This window comes from Orcinus orca, chromosome 12 (genome assembly GCF_937001465.1).
Source record: "Orcinus orca chromosome 12, mOrcOrc1.1, whole genome shotgun sequence".
Lineage (NCBI taxonomy): Eukaryota > Metazoa > Chordata > Mammalia > Artiodactyla > Delphinidae > Orcinus > Orcinus orca.
Genome location: NC_064570.1, coordinates 18285120 through 18306183, shown reverse-complemented (window position 1 = coordinate 18306183; position 21064 = coordinate 18285120). Strand labels below are relative to the sequence as shown.

Sequence of the window (21064 nt, the reverse complement as noted above, 5' to 3'; positions counted from 1 at the left end):
ACAGCAATAAATCTGCACTTTCCTGATAAAAACACTTTAGCATACATGATTTATCTTCCTTTTCTTCTTGCCCCAAACGTAATGTCAAAGGTCCTTATGGGTGTTGCAATTCTGATCTTATTACAGGTTTTGGAATTTTGGTTAACATTCCTAGGTGTTTTTTGCAATGTTATGAATTCACTCTGTCTTGTGTATTTCTATTTTTTGTTCCTAAAAATCCAGACACATTGGAGAGCTTCCTCTGCATGAGAGAGCAACTGGAATACAAATCTATATTCTTCTGTCTTGTTAGAAATGTATGGAATTATAAACTCAAAATTACTTTGAACTTTTGTCTGTTAGCACTTTCCCAGGTTCCTTAACCGCTTCTTTTCTCCAACCTAAAGAGCTCATCTCCAGGCTCACATCTGGGTTCCATGGAACCAGATCTGCTGCTAATTTGATAGCTTTACCTCTAATGGTCATCCTAAGGGCACTACATTTCCATAAACTCTTCTGCCTTTTTCATCTCATATTTAGAAAGATGATACTGAGAAGACAGGGAAATCAAGTAGGAAGCTATTGGGCTAATCCAGGATGATATAATGATAAAAATCTGCCTTAGGAAGCATTAGGAGAATTAGCAGGAAATGCAGTAATCATCTACCACAGTTAAGCGCTTTTTTTTTTATAGCTAGGGAACCATACGAACAAAAGTGTTAGAGTTTTCCATTTTCTCCAAAAACATGTAAGATAGCAATTTTTGAGAGGGATTTCAAAACATGCTAGTGATTTGTTGATTATCAATAGATTTTAGGATCTTTATGTATATTAAGATAATAAAGACTTTTAATACTGTGAAATCATCTGTTGTACCTTTGAGAGACTAGTGACAATGTCACTTACTTCTGTGTAATTCTTTTTTCCTGTAGAAAGGATATACATTCGTGGCTGAAGCATATACTGGTGATGTGTATGTAACATCCTCACGATGGAAAATGCGCCTCATTGGTTCTTATCATCCACTCCCATGTCTGTCTCGAGATCCTCCATGTAATACCTTTACCATAAAGGAAATCAGAGATTACTACATACCCAATGATAAGAAAATTGTATTCAGGTATGTGACAGAAAGGAAATGCATTCCTTTGAAAATATTAATAATTTTTGTATTAAAAATTGACTTTAAATTTAAATATTTTATTTTAAATATTAATATTACCAAAATCAATAAATTTTCTGTAAAATCCTGGGTGAATTTTGAACTTCACTTTTATACTCTTTTGGAAACAACACAGAGAGTAATGTGATTATATAAATGTTATATAAGATCAAGCCTATGTTGCACATAATGGTTTCTTAGTCCTCATCGTATTTGACTTTCATTGAACATCCTAACACTCTTCCCTCTTTTTACTCTCTCCTCGTTCTGTTCCATCTCTAACTCTTCTCTTGTGTAGGTTTCTCCTTATCTGCCAACTCATCCTTCTTTTCATACATATTTATATATTCTCCATAAATAGCCTCATCATGGACTCCACTCTCTTTCATTAATCAGCCCTTCTGATTCTCATTCCCTCATACCTCTCATCTCTATGCCCTCCTCTTTATTCTCAATGTCCTCCACTACTTCAGGGCCTCATTATATTTTGTCTATAAAAATGCTGTGTCCATGTCTCCATTATATTCACTCTTCATTTTTAACTATTTCTCTGTCTCTCTCACCTTATTCATTTACATATCCATCCTTTACTACCAGAGTAGTTATCTTTCTAACAAACACATTTAAATATGTGATTTCCCGTCTTTAAAATTTTGGACAAATTTCCATTGGCTGTAAAGTAAAATCCAAACCACAAACACTCCTGCCCAGCCTCCCAACACACTGTGCACTCTCTTGATGGAGCTATGGACCAACTCCTGACATATTTGTGCTGTGATTTTATCTTGCCCATGCCTTTCCTCTTATCTTGTTATATTCTGTCTCCATTTTTCCACCTAGCAAAATTTATCACTTTTAAGGATCAGTTTCAAGAGTCAAATCTTTTATACCCAAACCTCCAAATATAACTAGTTAGTCCTGGTCGTGTTTCTATAGTCTTTGGTTCTTTCTAAGAATGTGACATATCAAATTTTATCTGGTTAATTTCACATCCACCTCCATGAGAATTAACATTTATTGGAGGCAGGAACCATGTCTTATCAATACAGGACGTATTGATATATGCCTGACACATAGTTGGCCTTCATTAAATATTGTTAAATGTTCATTAAATGAGTTGTTAGAATACTTGTCTTCTCTTTTCATATATTTTTTCTATGCAGAAAGTTTGGCAAATATGTTATTAAGGAAATAAAAATCACACATAACCTAGAAACTATCATTGTTAGTATTCTACTGTATTTTCTTAGAATGTTTTTTCTATTCACAGTTTAACATTATTAAAATCATAACATAATTAAAGTTTTATAATCTGACTTTTTACTTAACATTATAGTGTTAACATTTCCCAATACCATTAAGACATTTTGTGAACTCTTTTTCATGATTATCTAATAATTATTCATATGAATATACAAGTTTTTTGGTTATTAGTTATTCCCTGTTGTTACAAATTTCCTTTTCTACTTTTTCTATAGTATTAATAGAGATATGATGGGCATATTTTATTGTAAATATTAAAGAAAATTTCTGATTATTGTCTAAAGATTTATTGTTTTAAGGAGATTAAATATTTTAAAGAAACCATACATATTGGTAAATTGGTTTTCAAAAGTAAAACCCAAGTCTTTTTGACAGTATAGGCACAAATAATAATTCATTGTATTCTGGCTGATTTTTCTCTATAATTAATATTTATTTGCTCCTTAAAACCTTTTTCCCTTTAACAAACATGCTCACATTTTTTGCAAAGAAAGATAATCAACAACAAAACTAAATTACAGAACAATATATACAGTATATCCCAAGTATATTTTCTTTTTTTTTCCTAATATCTTTATTGGAGTATAATTGTTTTACAATGGTGTGTTAGTTTCTGCTTTATAACAAAGTGAATCAGTTATATATATATGTTCCCATATCTCTTCCCTCTTGCGTCTCCCTCCCTCCCACCCTCCTTATGCCACCCCTCTAGGTGGTCACAAAGCACTGAGCTGACCTCCCTGTGCTATGCGGCTGCTTCCCACTAGCTATTTTACATTTGGTAGTGTATATATGTCCATGCCATTCTCTCACTTTGTCACAGCTTACCCTTCCCCCTCCCCATATCCTCAAGTCCATTCTCTAGTAGGTCTGTGTCTTTATTCCCGTCTTGCCCCTAGGTTCTTCATGACATTTTTTTTTTCTTAGATTCCATATGTATGTGTTAGTATACGGTATTTGTTTTTTTCTTTCTGACTTACTTCACTCTGTATGACAGACTCTACGTCCATCTACTGCACTACAAATAACTCAATTTCATTTCTTTTTATGGCTGAGTAATATTCCATTGTATATATGTGCCACATCTTCTTTATCCACTCATCTGTTGATGGACACTTAGGTTGCTTCCATGTCTGGCTATTGTAAATAGAGCTGCAATGAACATTTTGGTACATGACTCTTTTTGAATTATGGTTTTCTCATGGTATATGCCCAGTAGTGGGATTGTTGGGTCATATGGTAGTTCTATTTGTAGTTTTTTAAGGAACCTCCATACTGTTCTCCATAGTGGCTTTATCAATTTACATTCCCACCAACAGTGCAAGGGGGTTCCCTTTTCTCCACACCCTCTCCAGCATTTATTGTTTCTAGATTTTTTGATGATGGCCATTCTGAGCGGTGTGAGATGATATCTCATTGTAGTTTTGCTTTGCATTTCTCTAATGATTAATGATGTTGAGCATTCTTTCATGTGTTTGTTGGCAATCTATATATCTTCTTTGGAGAAGTGTCTGTTGAGGTCTTCTGCCCAGTTTTGGATTGGGTTGTTTGTTGTTTTTTTTTTTTGATATTGAGCTGCATGAGCTGCTTGTAAATTTTGGAAATTAATCCTTTGTCAGTTGCTTCATTTGCAAATATTTTCTCCCATTCTGAGGGTTGTCTTTTGGTCTTGTTTATGGTTTCCTTTGCTGTGCAAAAGCTTTGAAGTTTCATTAGGTCCCATTTGTTTATTTTTGTTTTTATTTCCATTTCTCTAGGAGGTGGGTCAAAAAGGATCTTGCTGTGATTTATGTCATAGAGTGTTCTGCCTATGTTTTCCTCTAAGAGTTTGATAGTGTCTGGCCTTACATTTAGGTCTTTAATCCATTTTGAGTTTATCTTTGTGTATGGTGTTCCAAGTATATTTTCTTATGTTTATAGTTGTTTATATATTTTATATAGAGGTAAAATTTTAGAGAAAATACTAAACAAAAGCACATAAACTGAGGGCAATAAAAGGGTTGAAGAATTCTCTTTTTAATCTATCTGCTTCTTGTAATATATTTGCATACTGCCTATTAGAAGAAAGCAAAAAAAAAAAAAGGAGAGAAGGATGGAAATGTGCCAGTAACTAAAAATAACAATTGTGATAAAGTATTTTAACTACTATGATAGGAAACCATTGTATCACACAGCAGGGCCAGTATTAGACTCAGTGATATTGAACCCAATACCTAAGTTAGTCATAGCAGCTGGTCCTAAATCTGTCAGGATGAGTTGAGAGGAAGGTGAGGAGAGAACTGCTTGACTAGCACATGTAAAAATTCAGAAATTAGAGAGAATATGACCTTTTCAGTATGATCTTTGTTTTGTTTGCAAAATGGGGTTCTAGGGTGCTATAGCAAGAAGTAAGATCCAGAGGTTGGCAGGGCCCTTTCCTGAAGGGCCTCAAGGCAAGAAGATTCAGATTTTACCATAGAGGCACTGAGATGCTTTGGAGGATTTTAAGCAAAATGGCATTAATAGACTGTGTTAAAACATTATGTCTGCAACTATGAATTGAAAAAGTACTCTAAATATAATTTCTAAGAACAGAAAAAATGTTAGAACCTTATTGTTATGAAATTATATGTAATCATAAAAGGTACAAAACATGAAAAAAAAAGGAAAAAAGCTCACTCGGAAGACTGCAGTGTGTTGTATGGATGAAGGGAAACATAACTGGAGACAGGGAAACCAGCCACGTAGAAGTTGCAGAATAACCCAGCTGTGTGATCATGGCAAGTGAAATAAGTCAGTGTATTTGTTTACCAAGGCTGCCATAACAAAGGCCCACAAACTGGCAACGTAGGTAGCTTACACAACAGAAATCCTGACTGCCACAAGTCTGAGATCAAAGTGCCAGCTGGACTGATTCCTACTGAGGGCTGAGAGGGAGAAGATACTCCATGCTTTCTGCTAGCTTCTAGGGGGTTCTAGTCATTGGCATTCTTTGACTCATAGATTTATCACCCTGGTCTTTCTGTTCCTCTTCACGCACCATTCTCCCTGTGTCTCTCTGTCTCCAAACTTCCCCTTTTCATAAGGACCTCATTTTAACTTGATTATCTCTGGGAGATAATCTCTCTAAGAATGGTGACATTGTGAGGGGCTGGGGGTTAGGACTCCAGCATGTTTTTGAGGGGGACACAATTTAACCCATAACAGGCAGTGACAATGAATCTAGAGGAACGAGAAAGGATTTTAAGGTACCAAGGAAGTAAAATTGAGAGCGTTGGTTGATTGGGGTTTGACTTGGGGAACTGTTGGACAGTAAGTGTCATTTACTTAGAGGTTACAGGAAGAGAACCCCATTGGCTGGTTGGGCAACAGAAAGACAATAAATTCTTTTTTTCTTTTTCTTTTTTAAAAATTTTTTTGGCTGCACTGAGCCTTCCTTGCTGCGTGCGGGCTTTCTCTATTTGCGGTGAGCGGGGGCTACTCTTCGTTCCAGTGTGCGGGCTTCTCATTGAGGTGGCTTCTCTTGTTGCAGAGCACAGGCTCTAGGCACACAGGCTTCAGTAGTTGCAGCACATAAGCTCAGTAGTTGCAGCAAGAGGACCCTAGAGTGCGCAGGCTTCAGTAGTTGTGGCTCACGGGCGCTAGAGCGCAGGCTCAGTAGTTGTGGTGCACGGGCTTAGCTGCTCTGTGGCATGTGGGATCTTCCCGGACCAGGGATCGAACCCGTGTCCCCTGCATTGGCAGGCGGATTCTTAACCACTGTGCCACCAAGGAAGTCCTAAGTCATTTTTAGGTGTTAAACATGGTAGGCCAGTGAAATGTCCAAGGGATACTGCATAGGGGAGTCGGGCTGGAGACACAGATTTGGAACTCATTATGCTGTTTCTGCCCATGAAGTGCCCAGGAAAGTTTGTACAAAGAGAGTCAGATCCAGGACAGAATATTAAGATTCTCTGATATGTATCAGTGAATGTCAGTGTGAGAGAAGTCTAAAAGTAGCACCTCTGAAATAGGAGGTACAAAAGTTATTATGCTCATGGAGAAAAGTTTTTGAAGAAAGAGAAAATGAGGGTTGATTCGACTTTGTCAGATTCTCCTAACAGTTCAGGAAGATGAGAACTGAGGTTTCTATAGGGTGGTGACAAGGTGCTTGACACCATGGCAAGAGCAAGTTTAGCACCTTGGTTGGGGGCAGAGTGGAGCGCTGTGAGCGAGTGGGAGGTGATGAGCCAAGGACAGTGGAAGTTGACAACTCTCCTTAGATTGTTAGCTGGGGAATAAAATAGAGCCGAGACTGGTCAACAGGGTTGATGGAAGATTTTTTTTTTTGGTTTGTTTTTTGTTTTGTTTTGATCTGTCTTTCAGTGGGTGAGAACTGCACAGGTACAAAAGCCAATATCAAGGAGAAATAAAGTGGGGAAATTTAAGATAAGGAAGAGAGAAGATAGAAAAGCAAGTTTCTAGAGAAATTGAAAGTTTTTATAGGGTCCTGAACATTTGCAAAGATTCACCTAAAGTAGGAAAGAACCTCAACAAAACAAGAAACCTCTTAGACTGCATTAAGGGAGGAGTTGGGAAGGAATTAGACTGCACATTTCCAGTCTTTTTTGTAAGAGGTTCCCAACCGGCTTGGTTAAAGGGTGAGAGCACAAGCGACAGGTACTACTTCTGACTTCTCTGTATTTTTGTGAAAGAAAATACTGTTAACAGTATTTAACAAACGCTGTTAACAGTGAGGTTTTGAAAGCTACTGCTGGTTGTGCTTTTTGTCCCACTAGAGAGGAGGGCGTAATGGAAAGGTTTGATGTGGCAGTAGTTTGCAGTCTATCAAGTTTTATAAGTGAGTGCTTATTATATCTAAATAAAACGTTACATTTCCTGTTTGGGATATGATGATAATAAACATCCGATATTTAACTTCATTTTACCACAGCATACTGGGATCTTTTGCCAAAGTCTATAATAGCACTAATATTTCCAGGATTTTAACTGACTTTATAAAGTGGTTTTACTTGTAGATTATCATATCAGCAAATGATACAGTTTCTTTTAGCTATTTGAAGGAAAGACCAGCATACTTGTTTATAAAAGTGAATGTTTTTCTTTATAGGTATTCAGTTAAAGTTGCATTACCACATCCTGTTACAATACAGGTACGCACATCCAAACCAGATGCATTCATCAAGCTACAGGTCCTAGAAAATGAAGAAGTTATCGTGAGCTCCACTGGGAAGGGCCAAGTTATCATTCCAGCAATTAACCTCTTGGGGAATGAGAAAGCCTTGAGCTCCCAGTGTAAGTGTGGCTTTTAGAATTGGTTATTTAGATTCATAAACAGATATTTATGTTTATGTAACTGATTTTCTAAATGTTTTAAGATAAAATAGCAAGTAAACATTTAATTGCTAAAATTTGATATAATGGGAAATATTTTTTAAAAACTATTGCTTTTGTGTGCCAAATTAGTCTCTGAAGATCAATAGATTTGTTATAACTGTGCTTTAAAAATTATTACCTGAACCTTCTTAGACTTCTGAATAAGAAATAGATTTTTATTACTTTGAAAACATTTTTTACTTTTATTCCCAATTAATTATTTTTAGAAAATATTCTACTTATTAAAATCAACAGAAACTTTGAAGTTATTACTTGCAATGTAATAGTCACAGGAGCTTTTTTTTTTTTAATGGCGGTATAATTGCTTTACAATGGTGTGTTCGTTTCTGCTTTATAACAAAGTGAATCAGTTATACATATACATATGTTCCCATATCTCTTCCCTCTTGCGTCTCCCTCCCTCCCACCCCCCCATCCCACCCCTCCAGGCTGTCACAAAGCACCGAGCTGATCTCCCTGTGCTATGCGGCTGCTTCCCACTAGCTATCTACCTTACGTTTGGTAGTGTATATATGTCCAGGCTTCTCTCTTGCTTTGTCACAGCTCACCCTTCCCGCGCCCCCATATCCTCAAGTCCATTCTCTAGTAGGTCTGTGTCCTTAGTCCTGTCTTACCCCTAGGTTCTTCATGACATTTTTTTTTTCTTAAATTCCATATATATGTGTTAGCATACGGTATTTGTCTTTCTCTTTCTGACTTACTTCACTCTGTATGACAGACTCTAGGTCTATCCACCTCATTACAAATAGCTCAATTTCATTTATTTTTATGGCTGAGTAATATTCCATTGTATATATGTGCCACATCTTCTTTATCCATTCATCCGATGATGGGCACTTAGGTTGTTTCCATCTCCGGGCTATTGTAAATAGAGCTGCAATGAACATTTTGGTACATGACTCTTTTTGAATTATGGTTTTCTCAGGGTATATGCCCAGTAGTGGGATTGCTGGGTCATATGGTAGTTCTATTTGTAGTTTTTTAAGGAACCTCCATACTGTTCTCCATAGTGGCTGTACCAATTCACATTCCCACCAGCAGTGCAAGAGTGTTCCCTTTTCTCGACACCCTCTCCAGCATTTATTGTTTCTAGATTTTTTGATGATGGCTATTCTGACTATTGTGAGATGATATCTCATTGTAGTTTTGATTTGCATTTCTCTAATGATTAATGATGTTGAGCATTCTTTCATGTGTTTGTTGGCAGTCTGTATATCTTCTTTGAAGAAATGTCTATTTAGGTCTTCTGCCCATTTTTGGATTGGGTTGTTTGTTTTTTTGTTATTGAGCTGCATGAGCTGCTTGTAAATTTTGGAAATTAATCCTTTGTCAGTTGCTTCATTTGCAAATATTTTCTCCCATTCTGAGGGTTGTCTTTTGGTCTTGTTTATGGTTTCCTTTGCTGTGCAAAAGCTTTGAAGTTTCATTAGGTCCCATTTGTTTATTTTTGTTTTTATTTCCATTTCTCTGGGAGGTGGGTCAAAAAGGATCTTGCTGTGATTTATGTCATAGAGTGTTCTGCCTATGTTTTCCTCTAAGAGTTTGATACTTTCTGGCCTTACATTTAGGTCTTTAATCCATTTTGAGCTTAGTTTTGTGTATGGTGTTAGGGAATGATCCAATCTCATACTTTTACATGTACCTGTCCAGTTTTCCCAGCACCACTTATTGAAGAGGCTGTCCTTTCTCCACTGTACATTCCTGCCTCTTTTATCAAAGAAAAGGTGACCATAGGTACATGGGTTTATCTCTGGGCTTTCTATCCTGTTCCATTGATCTATCTTTCTGTTTTTGTGCCAGTACCACACTGTCTTGATTACTGTAGCTTTGTAGTATAGTCTGAAGTCAGGGAGCCGGATTCCTCCAGCTCCGTTTTTCGTTCTCAAGATTGCTTTGGCTATTCGGGGTCTTTTGTGTTTCCACACAAATTGTGAAATTTTTTTTTTAGTTCTGTGAAAAATGCCAGTGGTAGTTTGATAGGGATTGCATCGAATGTATAGGTTGCTTTGGGTAATAGAGTCATTTTCACAATGTTGATTCTTCCACTCCAAGAACATGGTGTATCTCTCCACCTATTTGTATCATCTTTAATTTCTTTCATCAGTGTCTTATAATTTTCTGCATACAGGTCTTTTGTCTCCTTAGGTAGGTTTATACCTAGATATTTTATTCTTTTTGTTGCAATGGTAAATGGGAGTGTTTTCTTGATTTCTCTTTCAGATTTTTCATCATTAGTGTATAGGAATGCCAGAGATTTCTGTGTATTAATTTTGTATCCTGCTACTTTACCAAATTCATTTTAGCTGTAGTAGTTTTCTTGTCACATCTTTAGGATTCTCTATGTATAGTATCATATGTCATCTGCAAACAGTGACAGCTTTACTTCTTCTTTCCGATTTGGATTCCTTTTATTTCCTTTTCTTCTCTGATTGCTGTGGCTAAAACTGCCAAAACTATGTTGAATAAGAGTGGTGAGAGTGGGCAACCTTGTCTTGTTCCTGATCTTAGTGGAAATGCTTTCAGTTTTTCACCATTGAGGATGATGTTGGCTGTGGGTTTGTCATATATGGCCTTTATTATGTTGAGGAAAGTTCCCTCTATGCCTACTTTCTGCAGGGTTTTTATCATAAATGGGTGTTGAATTTTGTCAAAAGCTTTCTCTGCATCTATTGAGATGATCATATGGTTTTTCTCCTTCAATTTGTTAATATGGTGTATCACATTGATTGATTTGCGTATATTGAAGAATCCTTGCATTCCTGGAATAAACCCCACTTGATCATGGAGTATGATCCTTTTAATGTGCTCTTGGATTCTGTTTGCTAGTATTTTGTTGAGGATTTTTGCATCTATGTTCATCAGTGATATTGGCCTGTAGTTTTCTTTCTTTGTGACATCCTTGTCTGGTTTTGATATCAAGGTGATGGTGGCCTCATAGAATGAATTTGGGAGTGTTCCTCCCTCTGCTATATTTTGGAAGAGTTTGAGAAGGATAGGTGTTAGCTCTTCTCTAAATGTTTGATAGAATTTGCCTGTGAAGCCATCTGGTCCTGGGCTTTTGTTTGTTGGAAGATTTTTAATCACAGTTTCAATTTCAATGCTTGTGATTGGTCTGTTCATATTTCCTATTTCTTCCTGATTCAGTCTTGGCAGGTTGTGCATTTCTAAGAATTTGTCCATTTCTTCCAGGTTGTCCATTTTATTGGCATAGAGTTGCTTGTAGTAACCTGTCATGATCTTTTGTATTTCTGCAGTGTCAGTTGTTACTTCTCCTTTTTCATTTCTAATTCTATTGATTTGAGTCTTCTCCCTTTTTTTCTTGATGAGTCTGGCTACACAGGAGCTTTAATAAACAAATTATTTCTGAAATAATGGACAACAGTGATACTCTGAGATATATTCAGTTTTTTGTTTTTTGTTTTTATGGTACATGGGCCTCTCACTGTTGTGGCCTCTCCCGTTGCGGAGCACAGGCTCCAGACACGCAGGCTCAGCGGCCATGGCTCACGGGCACAGCCACTCTGCAGCATGTGGGATCTTCCCTGCCCAGGGCACGAACCCGTGTCCCCTGCATCGGCAGGTGGACTCTTAAACACTGTGCCACCAGGGAAGCCCTATTCAGTTATTTTAAGAACTTGATTCTGAGTATAAAAATAACACATGTCCAATGTAGAAAATTTGAAAAATAGAAAATTTGAACAATGCAACAAGAAATCCCTTGTAATCATGCAGAAAAAATACTGTTAGTATTTTAGCTTTTATGCCTCCATTGTCTATTTTTGCATTCTCATTTTAAACAAAACTATGATTTTACTAATTTTGGTAACGGGTATTTCTTCTTAAAAGTCTAACTTTTTATTTGGCATTGGTTGGGAATCTCCAAACCTATGTTAAATAAGAGTGATGATGATATATTTCCTTTTCTTAAATAGAAAGGCTTATAACATTTTAGTATTATGTTTGTTGTTGACTTCTAATAATTGCCCTTTTTAACATTTAAGAAAGTTTTTCTACTGACAGCTTAGAATTTTAATATGGGATGGGTTTGGAACTTTATTAATTACTTTATTGTTGTTTATAGAAATCATCAAATGTTATCCCTTTGAATTTCATAAATTAATTTTTAATTTGGAATCATTCTTGAAATAAAATGTATTTGTCTATAATATTTTAATAAATTCCTATGTTTAGAATATACTGTTTTATTTAGTTTGTTAGATCATATTTTCTCTTTAACTTTTAACATTTATAATATTTTTACAATTTCCAAATAACTCTTTTGGCTAGTCTTTTCTTGTTAACATCTTAATTAATTTTTTGGAGTTAGAAAGTGTGGCTGTATATTTTCTATTTTGAGGATTGCGTAGATGTTTTTACTGTGGTGTAATTCAAATCAGTTTTGGTTAGTGTTACACTTAGGTTTATAAAGAACACATGCTCTATTTTGAAGGTAAATAATTTGATGTCTAAATACACACACACACACTCTCTGTACACTTATATATGTACATATATATATAAAATAAAACTTGGTAGCTGAAATATCTAAAAATTTAAATTGTCATTTACGTTTCATCTTATTGGCTTGTAAATTTCTGAAAAAGTAAAAATCTCTCTAATATTTTTCATTTTACATATTTCTATATTACATTGCTAGTTGCATAAAGTTCTACATTTGCTTTATATTTATTGATATGTTGTATTTTTAAAATGAATGTAAAGCAGTCTTTTTTCAACTTTAATAGATTGTCTGACATTAACACTTGTTCTTCCATTTGTTATCATTTGCATGTTCATTTTGGTTCATACACTTAGTTTTTCAACCTTTCTGTTATAAATGGGTATTTTTTTCCACTCAATCAAAGACTCTAGTCTCTGAAATAGAGTAATATAATCCATTTACATTTTTCTCCTTTTTTTTTTTTTTTTAGAAGATGTTGGGGGTAGGAGTTTTTTGCTGTGTTGGGTCTTCGTTTCTGTGCAAGGGCTTTCTCTAGTTGTGGCAAGCGGAGGCCATTCTTCATCGCAGTGCACGGGCCTCTATCGCGGCCTCTCTTGTTGTGGAGCACAGGCTCCAGACGCGCAGGCTCAGTAGTTGTGGCTCACAGGCCTAGTTGCTCTGTGGCATATGGGATCCTCCCAGACCAGGGCTCGAACCCATGTCCCCTGCATTAGCAGGCAGATTCTCAACAACTGCGCCACCAGGGAAGCCCCTTCATTTACATTTATTTTGATAAATATGCTTTTTCTGAATTCTGTCATCATGTTTTGTTTTAAAATTTATTATATCTTCTAGCTGACCTTTACCTAACTATTTGGTGGCTGGTACTCTTCCTGATCTCTCATTTTTCCCAATATTGTTTATGCTGATTATCTCAAGTATATAAGCAAATTACTAAAAAGAACTGTCTTTTACCTATTTTCTGTCTAATATTGATACTTTTCCTTTTTTTCCTTTCTAAAATAAATGCAAACAAGGCAGGGCTCTTTTTCTTCTCTCTTATTGACCCTGGAAACAGTGTTTGAGTTGTCATTGCAGCCCAAGGATATTCCTTTTCAATATGAAATAAGAATTTGGAGGAGCGGAGAATTGAGTCCATTTAGGACTAAGAATACACATAAATTTTATCATTTGATAGCTATATTCATGTACTAGGGCTGCTGTAGCAATTTACCACACACTGGGTGGCTTGAAACAACAAAGATGTATTCTCTCACAGTTCTGGAAGGCAGAAGTCCAAAATCAAGGTGTTATCAGAGCCATATCTCCATCAAAGCCTCTATGAGAGAATCCTTCCTTGCCTCTTCTAACCATTGTTGGCTCCTGGCATTTCTTGGCTTGTGAGAGCATATCTGTGCCAATGTCTGCCCCTGTCTTCACATGACTTTCATTCTGTGTATCTGTGTCTTCTCCTTTTCTCTTTTAAGGATGCTCATCATAGGATCTAGGGTCCTCTTTAATCCAGGTTGATCTCATGGTGGAATCCTTACCTTAATTATAGCTGCAAACACCCTTTTGTCAAATGAGGTTACATACTGAGGTTCTAGGTGGACATATGTCTTTGGGGAGGGGGGGTCACTATTCCACCCACTACAGCATTGTACCATAGGTCACTTAGCCTCTGTTCAGTTATTTTTCTTTATTCTTTGCTTCCATTTAGATCATCTCTATTGCTTTTTTTCAAGTTTACTAATCTTTTCTTCTAAATTTGACAATGTTTAAGTCCATCCAGGAATGTCTCATTTCAGTTATAGTCAACTCTAGAATTTCTTTTTATTTTTTATATAGTTCATTTCTCTGTTAATATTCACCATTTGTTCTTTCATTATGTCAACCTTTTCCCTTAAATCCTTAAACACATTTTTAATCACTATTTTAAAGTCCTTGTTTGCTAAGTCCAACATCTGTGTCAGCTCTAAGGGTATTTCTATTGACTTTTTTCTGTTGGTTACATTGTGCACTGTCCATTGTATTTGCTACGTTACCAAGACTCTAGATTATGCTGTCTTCATCAAAAGAGTGTTGAATTTTGTTCTGGCAGACAGTTTACTGACAGTTTAGCTTAATCCTATCAAAACTTTGTTCTAAGCTTTCTTAAGTCAGGTCTAGAGTTTCCATTACTCCAGGGCTAGGGTAGCTCTAAAGAATACCCTTTCTTGAGTTTCAGCTGAATGCTCTGTGTTTTCATTAAATTTTCTTCATTTTGGCAGAACTCCAATGTCTCTCAACTCAACACTGCAACCTTCAGAATCTCCATTAAACTCACAATCTTCCAGTAATGTCTACCAGGCATCGTTAGGTATTTGTACAAACGAAGTTTAAAATTCAGCTAAAGACTCAAGTAGACCCCTATGCATATTTGTGAGTTCCTTTGCTGCTCCGATGCCTGCTTTCTGGTACCCTGCCTCACAAATTCTAATTGTCTCAGGAGCCTCAAATTCCAATCTTTGCTTCCTAAATCTGACAACACAGCTGTTCACTGTTTGAACTCTATTTATTTCCCTGTGCCATGGGTGAGAAGATCTTCACGGGCAGAAATGTGGGAAAGTGGAGAGATCATCTTGAATATTGCCCTTCTCTCAAGGATCACAGTCCTGGGCTGTCTATTGTCCTCCGGCTTAAAGCAGTTGTTTTATGCATTTTGTCCAAATTTATCATTTTTATGGTATAAAAATAAATCCAATGCCCATTATTCTGTCATGGTTGGAATCCAAATTTCCCTGTGTGCTTCACTTATGTTTCCTCAATACATGTTTGATGAATTAATTAACATCCAGCACATATCTATTTGTATCCCTTCCAATGGTATTTATATTATCTGTTAATTAAGAAATAATGACTGTAAAAATTAAAAATTACAGTAACATACACACACATAGTATTAAACGCTGAAGAAGTCAGAGTGTGTGGTATTAGCTTATTGTCATTCGAGCGGCACAGAATGAATGAGAAATTGTTGAATTGTTGTATAATCTTTTATCAATCAGTGGTGGCTCAGAATATGCATTGCTCTATGCAAGTCATATACCATTACACTAAGTTTCTTTAAGACCAGAATATTTTCAAGAAGCCAGTGATGTTGGTTTTTATCTCATTAAAACAAAACAAATTGACCTGTCCCTTTGAGTGTTCTATAAGGATATAACTAAATAACACAGTCAGTAATAACTATGCATTCCACATATCTTAACTTAATCCTAATATTTCTCATATTCAGCTAGCAAGCAAGTTCTTTCAACTCATGCTTCATTCAAGAAAGAGCAAGAATTTTACGTTAAGAAGAAATCTGTCCCAGGAGGTCATAAATCCTATAAAAGACCTGGAAGTGCAATAGTAGACACTGGTCAGCCTATTTTGGATGAGGAAACTATCTCTGTACCCACTATAGAAGAAAATGCTAGCACACCACAGCAGGTAATTTACATTTAAAAGAACTATTTAATGGTACTGCTCATAAAAATTTAACGTAAATTGCAACAATTATTTTCCTAAAAATTGTTCATGTATAATACTTTTTATAAGTAGTGCCAGTAGTGTATAACCAGAATTGAAGAATTATTGAAAATTTTCTCTGTGCCAAGATTTTAAAATATGTGGCAAATTTAATTTTTACACTAACCCTATAATGTAGATGTTATTATCTTACATTATATATGAGTTAGTGGTTATGAGACTTTGGAAAAGTTCATATATTAAGAAAAACATACTTGCATGTGCCTTAAATTGAAGAAATAAAGGACAATGCATATAATTTAAGGCAGCAAAAGAAAACATGATTTATCCATTGAAAACCAAGAAAATAAATTAACTAATTAAAAGAAATAAAAACAAAATGCCAAAAATAAATCCTAATATGGCAGTAATTAAAATAAATGCAGATGGATTATTAATCAATTAGAAGGATAAAATTTTAACGTTAGATAAAAAATAAGATCCAACTGTAAGTAGTCTAAAGGTGACACTTTTAAACAAAATAGCACAGAAAGTTTAAACTTCAACCAAAAGAGAGCTGTGATGATATTTTAATATCTCAATACATAGGATTCATGGGGGATATTATATAAAAATAAAAGGAAAAATAAAGCAGTATGACCATAACTGACATATAGGCACCTCACTGCCTAGACTCAATAAATAAAAAGCAAAACTATTAGAGCTGTAGAGAAAAATAAGTTAACAATTGAGTTGAATATTTTAACACATATCTTTCAGAAACAAGTAGATCAAGCTAAAAAACAATATATTTGATCATTAGGATATGAAGTATTAAGTAGAAGCTTAATCTTTTAGATATCTATATAGAACACTCCACCTAATAAAAGAGAATATACTTTTTCATAGAACACACAGGAAGCCTCAATAAAAACCAAACTATACTGTGTAAATGTTATCTGAACATAATGCAACAGTAATTAGTAATTAACTGCTTAAAATCCCATAAATGTGAAAACACAGTGAAATATACTAAATAATTCTTTAGTTTAAAAAAATCATTAAAAAAGAAACTGTTAAATACACAGGACTCCATAAAAATAAAAAACTACAAATCAAAATTTGTAAGCCACATCTAAAGTAGCATTCAGTGGAATGTTGACTTTCAAATTAATTCGTCAGAAAGTATGAATGATTAAACAAATGAACTAAGCTATTAAAACAAAAGGTTAGAAAAAGAGTAAAAGAATAACTCAAAAATAAAAAGTTTTAATAAAAATGAGAGTAGAAATTAATGAAATAGGGAATAAAATTTAGGAAAATTAATAAAACCTATGCTTTCTTATGATTAATAAAGTAAACATGCTTCTTGTAAGACTAATCAAGTAAGAAAAAAAGAAAGAAAATATAAATAAATCAAATACAGAATAAAAAATTAGGATAGAGGTATAAATGCAAACAACAGGTTTTAAAAAAAGTTTAAGTGTTATATACAACTCTATACTAGCAATTTAAAACTGACAAAAATTGTTTCAAATGTAAAATTCCTGGAGTTGGGGGAGGAATGGCATACCTGCTCCAGTAAAAAAAAAGAAAATATAAAATAATAAGAATAAATAAGAATAATAAAACTGAAATGATAATCAAAGTTTTACCTTTCCCAAAAGCTATAGGCCTAACTGCTTTACAGGATAGATCTAACAGACTTTTGAGGAGTAAATTGTTCTAGAAAACAGAAAAAAAATACAAACCTTCCAATCCTTTCTAAGAGATTAATATAATTCTGATTCCAAAACTGATAAGTAGCAAAAGTAAAATAAGTAAATTTCATTTATAAACATGAATGCAAAAGTTATAAATACTAGAATATATGATGGTAAGTATTCGTGGGGTTGTGAGGATAAACTTTTATAGACTGTGGTATTATAGAATTTTGGAGAACATCTGACAGTATCTAATTAAAGTATTATTATATGATCCAGAAAATATGCATTTATTATGTGCCTAAAATCCTACGTTTATTTTTATTGTTTATTGCATTTTATTTCCTAGGTATACAAGTATATTATACAGTGTTTGGTGTTGTATAACAGTTGGCCTCTCACTGAAAGTCAACTGATGTTTGTTCAAGCACAAAAAGACTTAGAGAAAAATGATAACAAAGGTATGTCACCCTAAATGTTATTCATGTGTTTTATATCTTCTAGAAATATTTAACAATAAATTTATCATGTAATTATTAAAACCTTATTGCTTACAATTTGTACTTTAATCCAGTGGCATTTCCTGTTCTGTTAATTGATTACATGTTTCAAAATCTTGCTGTTTGGTTTATAAAAACCAAAAATATATGATTGTTTAGGGCTAGTTTAAACAAATTTGTCCAGTTAGTAAAAATTACTAGATGATTATCTAACAAAGGTACAGGAAACTTTTCTAGTTATAAAATTATGTTTGTCCAAGTTTTGGGGAAAGTATAACTTTAAAGATAAGTTTTTAAAAATATTTAAAAGAAGGAGAATCTCCTACTGAAAGAAGATTCAGGTTTATTTTTTAAAATGTGAACTACTCTTAATATTCCTGAGAAGGAAATGATAGTTTGATGCTTTAGACTAAAAAAAAAATTTGAAATAGCCTCTACTCCTAAGCACTATATCACATTATGCAGTATAATAATTAAATCTGAAGGAATGAGTATTTTCAATGTATATTCTTTTCAAATTTTAAGCAAGATTGCCTAATCATAAAAATTAACATATGTACATTATTTTTAAAATAAAACTATACAATACAAAAGAGCATACTACAACACCAAAAGCTGGTGAGGATACAGAGCAACAGGAATTCTCATACATTGATAGCGGGAATACAAAATGGTACAGCCAAGTTGGAAGACAAGTTTCAAGGTTTCTTTTCTTTTAATTAATTTTTATTGGAGTATAGTTGATTTACAATGTTGTGTTAGTTTCTGCTGTACAGCAAAGTGAATGTTATACATATACATATATCCACTCTTTTTTAGATTCTATTCCCATATAGGTCATTACAGAGTTTTGAGTAGAGTTCCCTGTGCTATCCAGTAGGTAGGTCTTTGTTGATGATCTATTTTATCTATACTAGTGTGTATATGTTAATTCCCAACCCTCAATTTACCCCACCCCCACCCCCTTTCCCCTTTGGTAACCATAAGTTTGTTTTCTATATCTGTGACTCTATTTCTGTTTTGCAAATAGGTTCATTTGTATCATTTTTTTAGATTCCACATATAAGCAATATCATATGATCTTTGTCTGACTTACTTCACTCAGTATGACAATATCTAGGTCCATCCATGTCACTGCAAATGGCATTATTTCATTCTTTTTTATGGTTGAGTAATATTCCATTGTATATATGTGCCACATCTTCTTTAACCATTCCTCTGTCGATGGACATTTAAGTTGCTTCCATGACCTGGCTATTGTAAATAGTGCTGCAGTGAACAATGAGGTGCATGGTTTCTTATGAAACTAAAAATGCATTTACTGTTGTGAAATAAAATTCACATTGTATGGCATGACAAGAAATATGTGAACATAAAAAATGTTCTCTGCCCTTTGGTCTCCTCTCTCCCCTCTACTGTGCATTGTGCATCTGCATTATACATCTACCAAACCTCCCCCATCAGCAGAAATACCTTCTCAACCATAAAAAGCAACATTCTCCTGGCATCAACAAGACAACTCCTAAAGGATAACATTCCTTCTTGATCTTGTAAGGGGACAAGATGACACTTAGATCTGGATTGTGTAAACTGTCAATAATTCATCATTTAATGTACAGCCCTCTGTCTCAAAAACCTTATATAACTATGCCTTGACTTCTAATGGGTGGAACAGTTTTCAGAGCTTTCTGAAATGCTGTTCCTGGGTTATAATCCTCAATTTGACTCGAAAAACTTTTCCATTTCTTTCTTAGATCAACTAATTAATTTTTCATTGGCACTATGTAACCAGTAACTGTGCTCTTTAGTATTTACACAAAAGAGTTGAAAACTGAATTCTGGTTTAAGATGGTGACATAGGATGCTCCTGAATTTACCTCCTCCCATAGAAACAGATACACAGCTGATTACCTCCTACACATCAGGCAAATGGAAAAACTCACACCAAAACGTATCGTAAAGGTTGAGATATACTCTCGCCATAAACCCCACACCCAGCATAGTGACATACAATTGGAAGGGAACTCACAACACCCAAAGCAAAGGGTTTGGACTGAACGTCTAGTGCTCCAGCTATTAAAATTTCCACATGAGTGACTGGCACCCAAAACACCTAGCTCTAAAGGCCAATGGGGTTTTGTCCACCAAGACCCATAAGACTATATAGCAAATAGTTCTTAGTAGGCTTCCAAGGATGCTCTGGCCTCCAGGGCTCAGTGCAGAGACAGCAGACAGAACTGCCCATCTCCCAGTTTTTCCCTGAAAGGTCTATTTGCATACTTTAAAAGCTACTGCCTGAAGGTCTGGCTTCTAATCCAATATATTTTTTTAATGTTTGTACTACCCACAGACATGTGTACATTCAATGTCGTCTCTATCAAAATTACAGTGGCATTTTTCACAGAAAAAGTAAAATCCTAAAATTTGTATATAACTACAAACTAGAAGAAAACATAGGGGATAAAATCCTTGACATCAGTCTTAATGATAATTTTTTGGTATCGATACCAAAAGTATAAGCAACAAAAGCAAAAATAAACAAGTAGGACTACATCAAACTAAAAAGCTTCTGCACAGCAAAGGAAACCATCAATAAAATTAAAAGCAAGTTATGGAATGGGAAAAAATATTTGCAAACCATATATCTGATAAAAGGTTAATATCCAATATATATAAAGAATTCATACAATTCAATATCAAAAGGAGAAACAATCCAATTAAAAAATGGGCAGAGGACCTGAATAGACATTTTTCCAAGGAATACATACGGATGGCCAACAGACACACAAAAAGATGCTCAACATCACTAAACATTAGGGAAATGTAATTCAGAACCACAATGAGATTTTACCTCACATTTGTTAGGATGGCTATTATCAAAAAGATAAGAGGTAGCAGGTACTGGCAAGAATATGGAGAATGGGGAACACTTTGTACACTGTTAGTAGAAATGTATATTGGTGCAGCCATTATGGATGGAGGATGAAGTTTCCTCAAAAAATTAAAACTATAACTGCCATATGATCTAGCAAATCCACTTCTGGGTATATATCCTAAGGAAATGAAAACATTATCTCCAAGAGATATCTGCACCTACATGTTCATTGCAGCATTATTTACAATAGCCAAGACATGCAAACAGCCCAAG

At 34.8% G+C, this 21064-nt stretch overlaps 1 protein-coding gene and 1 long non-coding RNA gene across 6 annotated transcripts in view; one reads left to right on the top strand and one right to left on the bottom strand.

The window, feature by feature from the left end:
* LOC117196520 (uncharacterized) overlaps nucleotides 1-21064 on the bottom strand; it is a 194841-nt gene that overhangs the window by 86376 nt on the left and 87401 nt on the right. The window contains exon 4 of the long non-coding RNA XR_007470555.1: nucleotides 886-1039. This is a non-coding gene — a long non-coding RNA (uncharacterized LOC117196520). The remainder of the gene's footprint in view (nucleotides 1-885; nucleotides 1040-21064) is intronic.
* ADGB (androglobin) overlaps nucleotides 1-21064 on the top strand; it is a 134475-nt gene that overhangs the window by 92284 nt on the left and 21127 nt on the right. For all 5 annotated transcript variants that reach the window (XM_033405334.2, XM_033405325.2, XM_033405350.2 and 2 more), the window contains 4 exons: nucleotides 912-1099; nucleotides 7494-7678; nucleotides 15499-15695; nucleotides 17766-17877. In XM_033405334.2, coding sequence (XP_033261225.1) covers nucleotides 912-1099; nucleotides 7494-7678; nucleotides 15499-15695; nucleotides 17766-17877 — 682 coding nt within the window. The remainder of the gene's footprint in view (nucleotides 1-911; nucleotides 1100-7493; nucleotides 7679-15498; nucleotides 15696-17765; nucleotides 17878-21064) is intronic.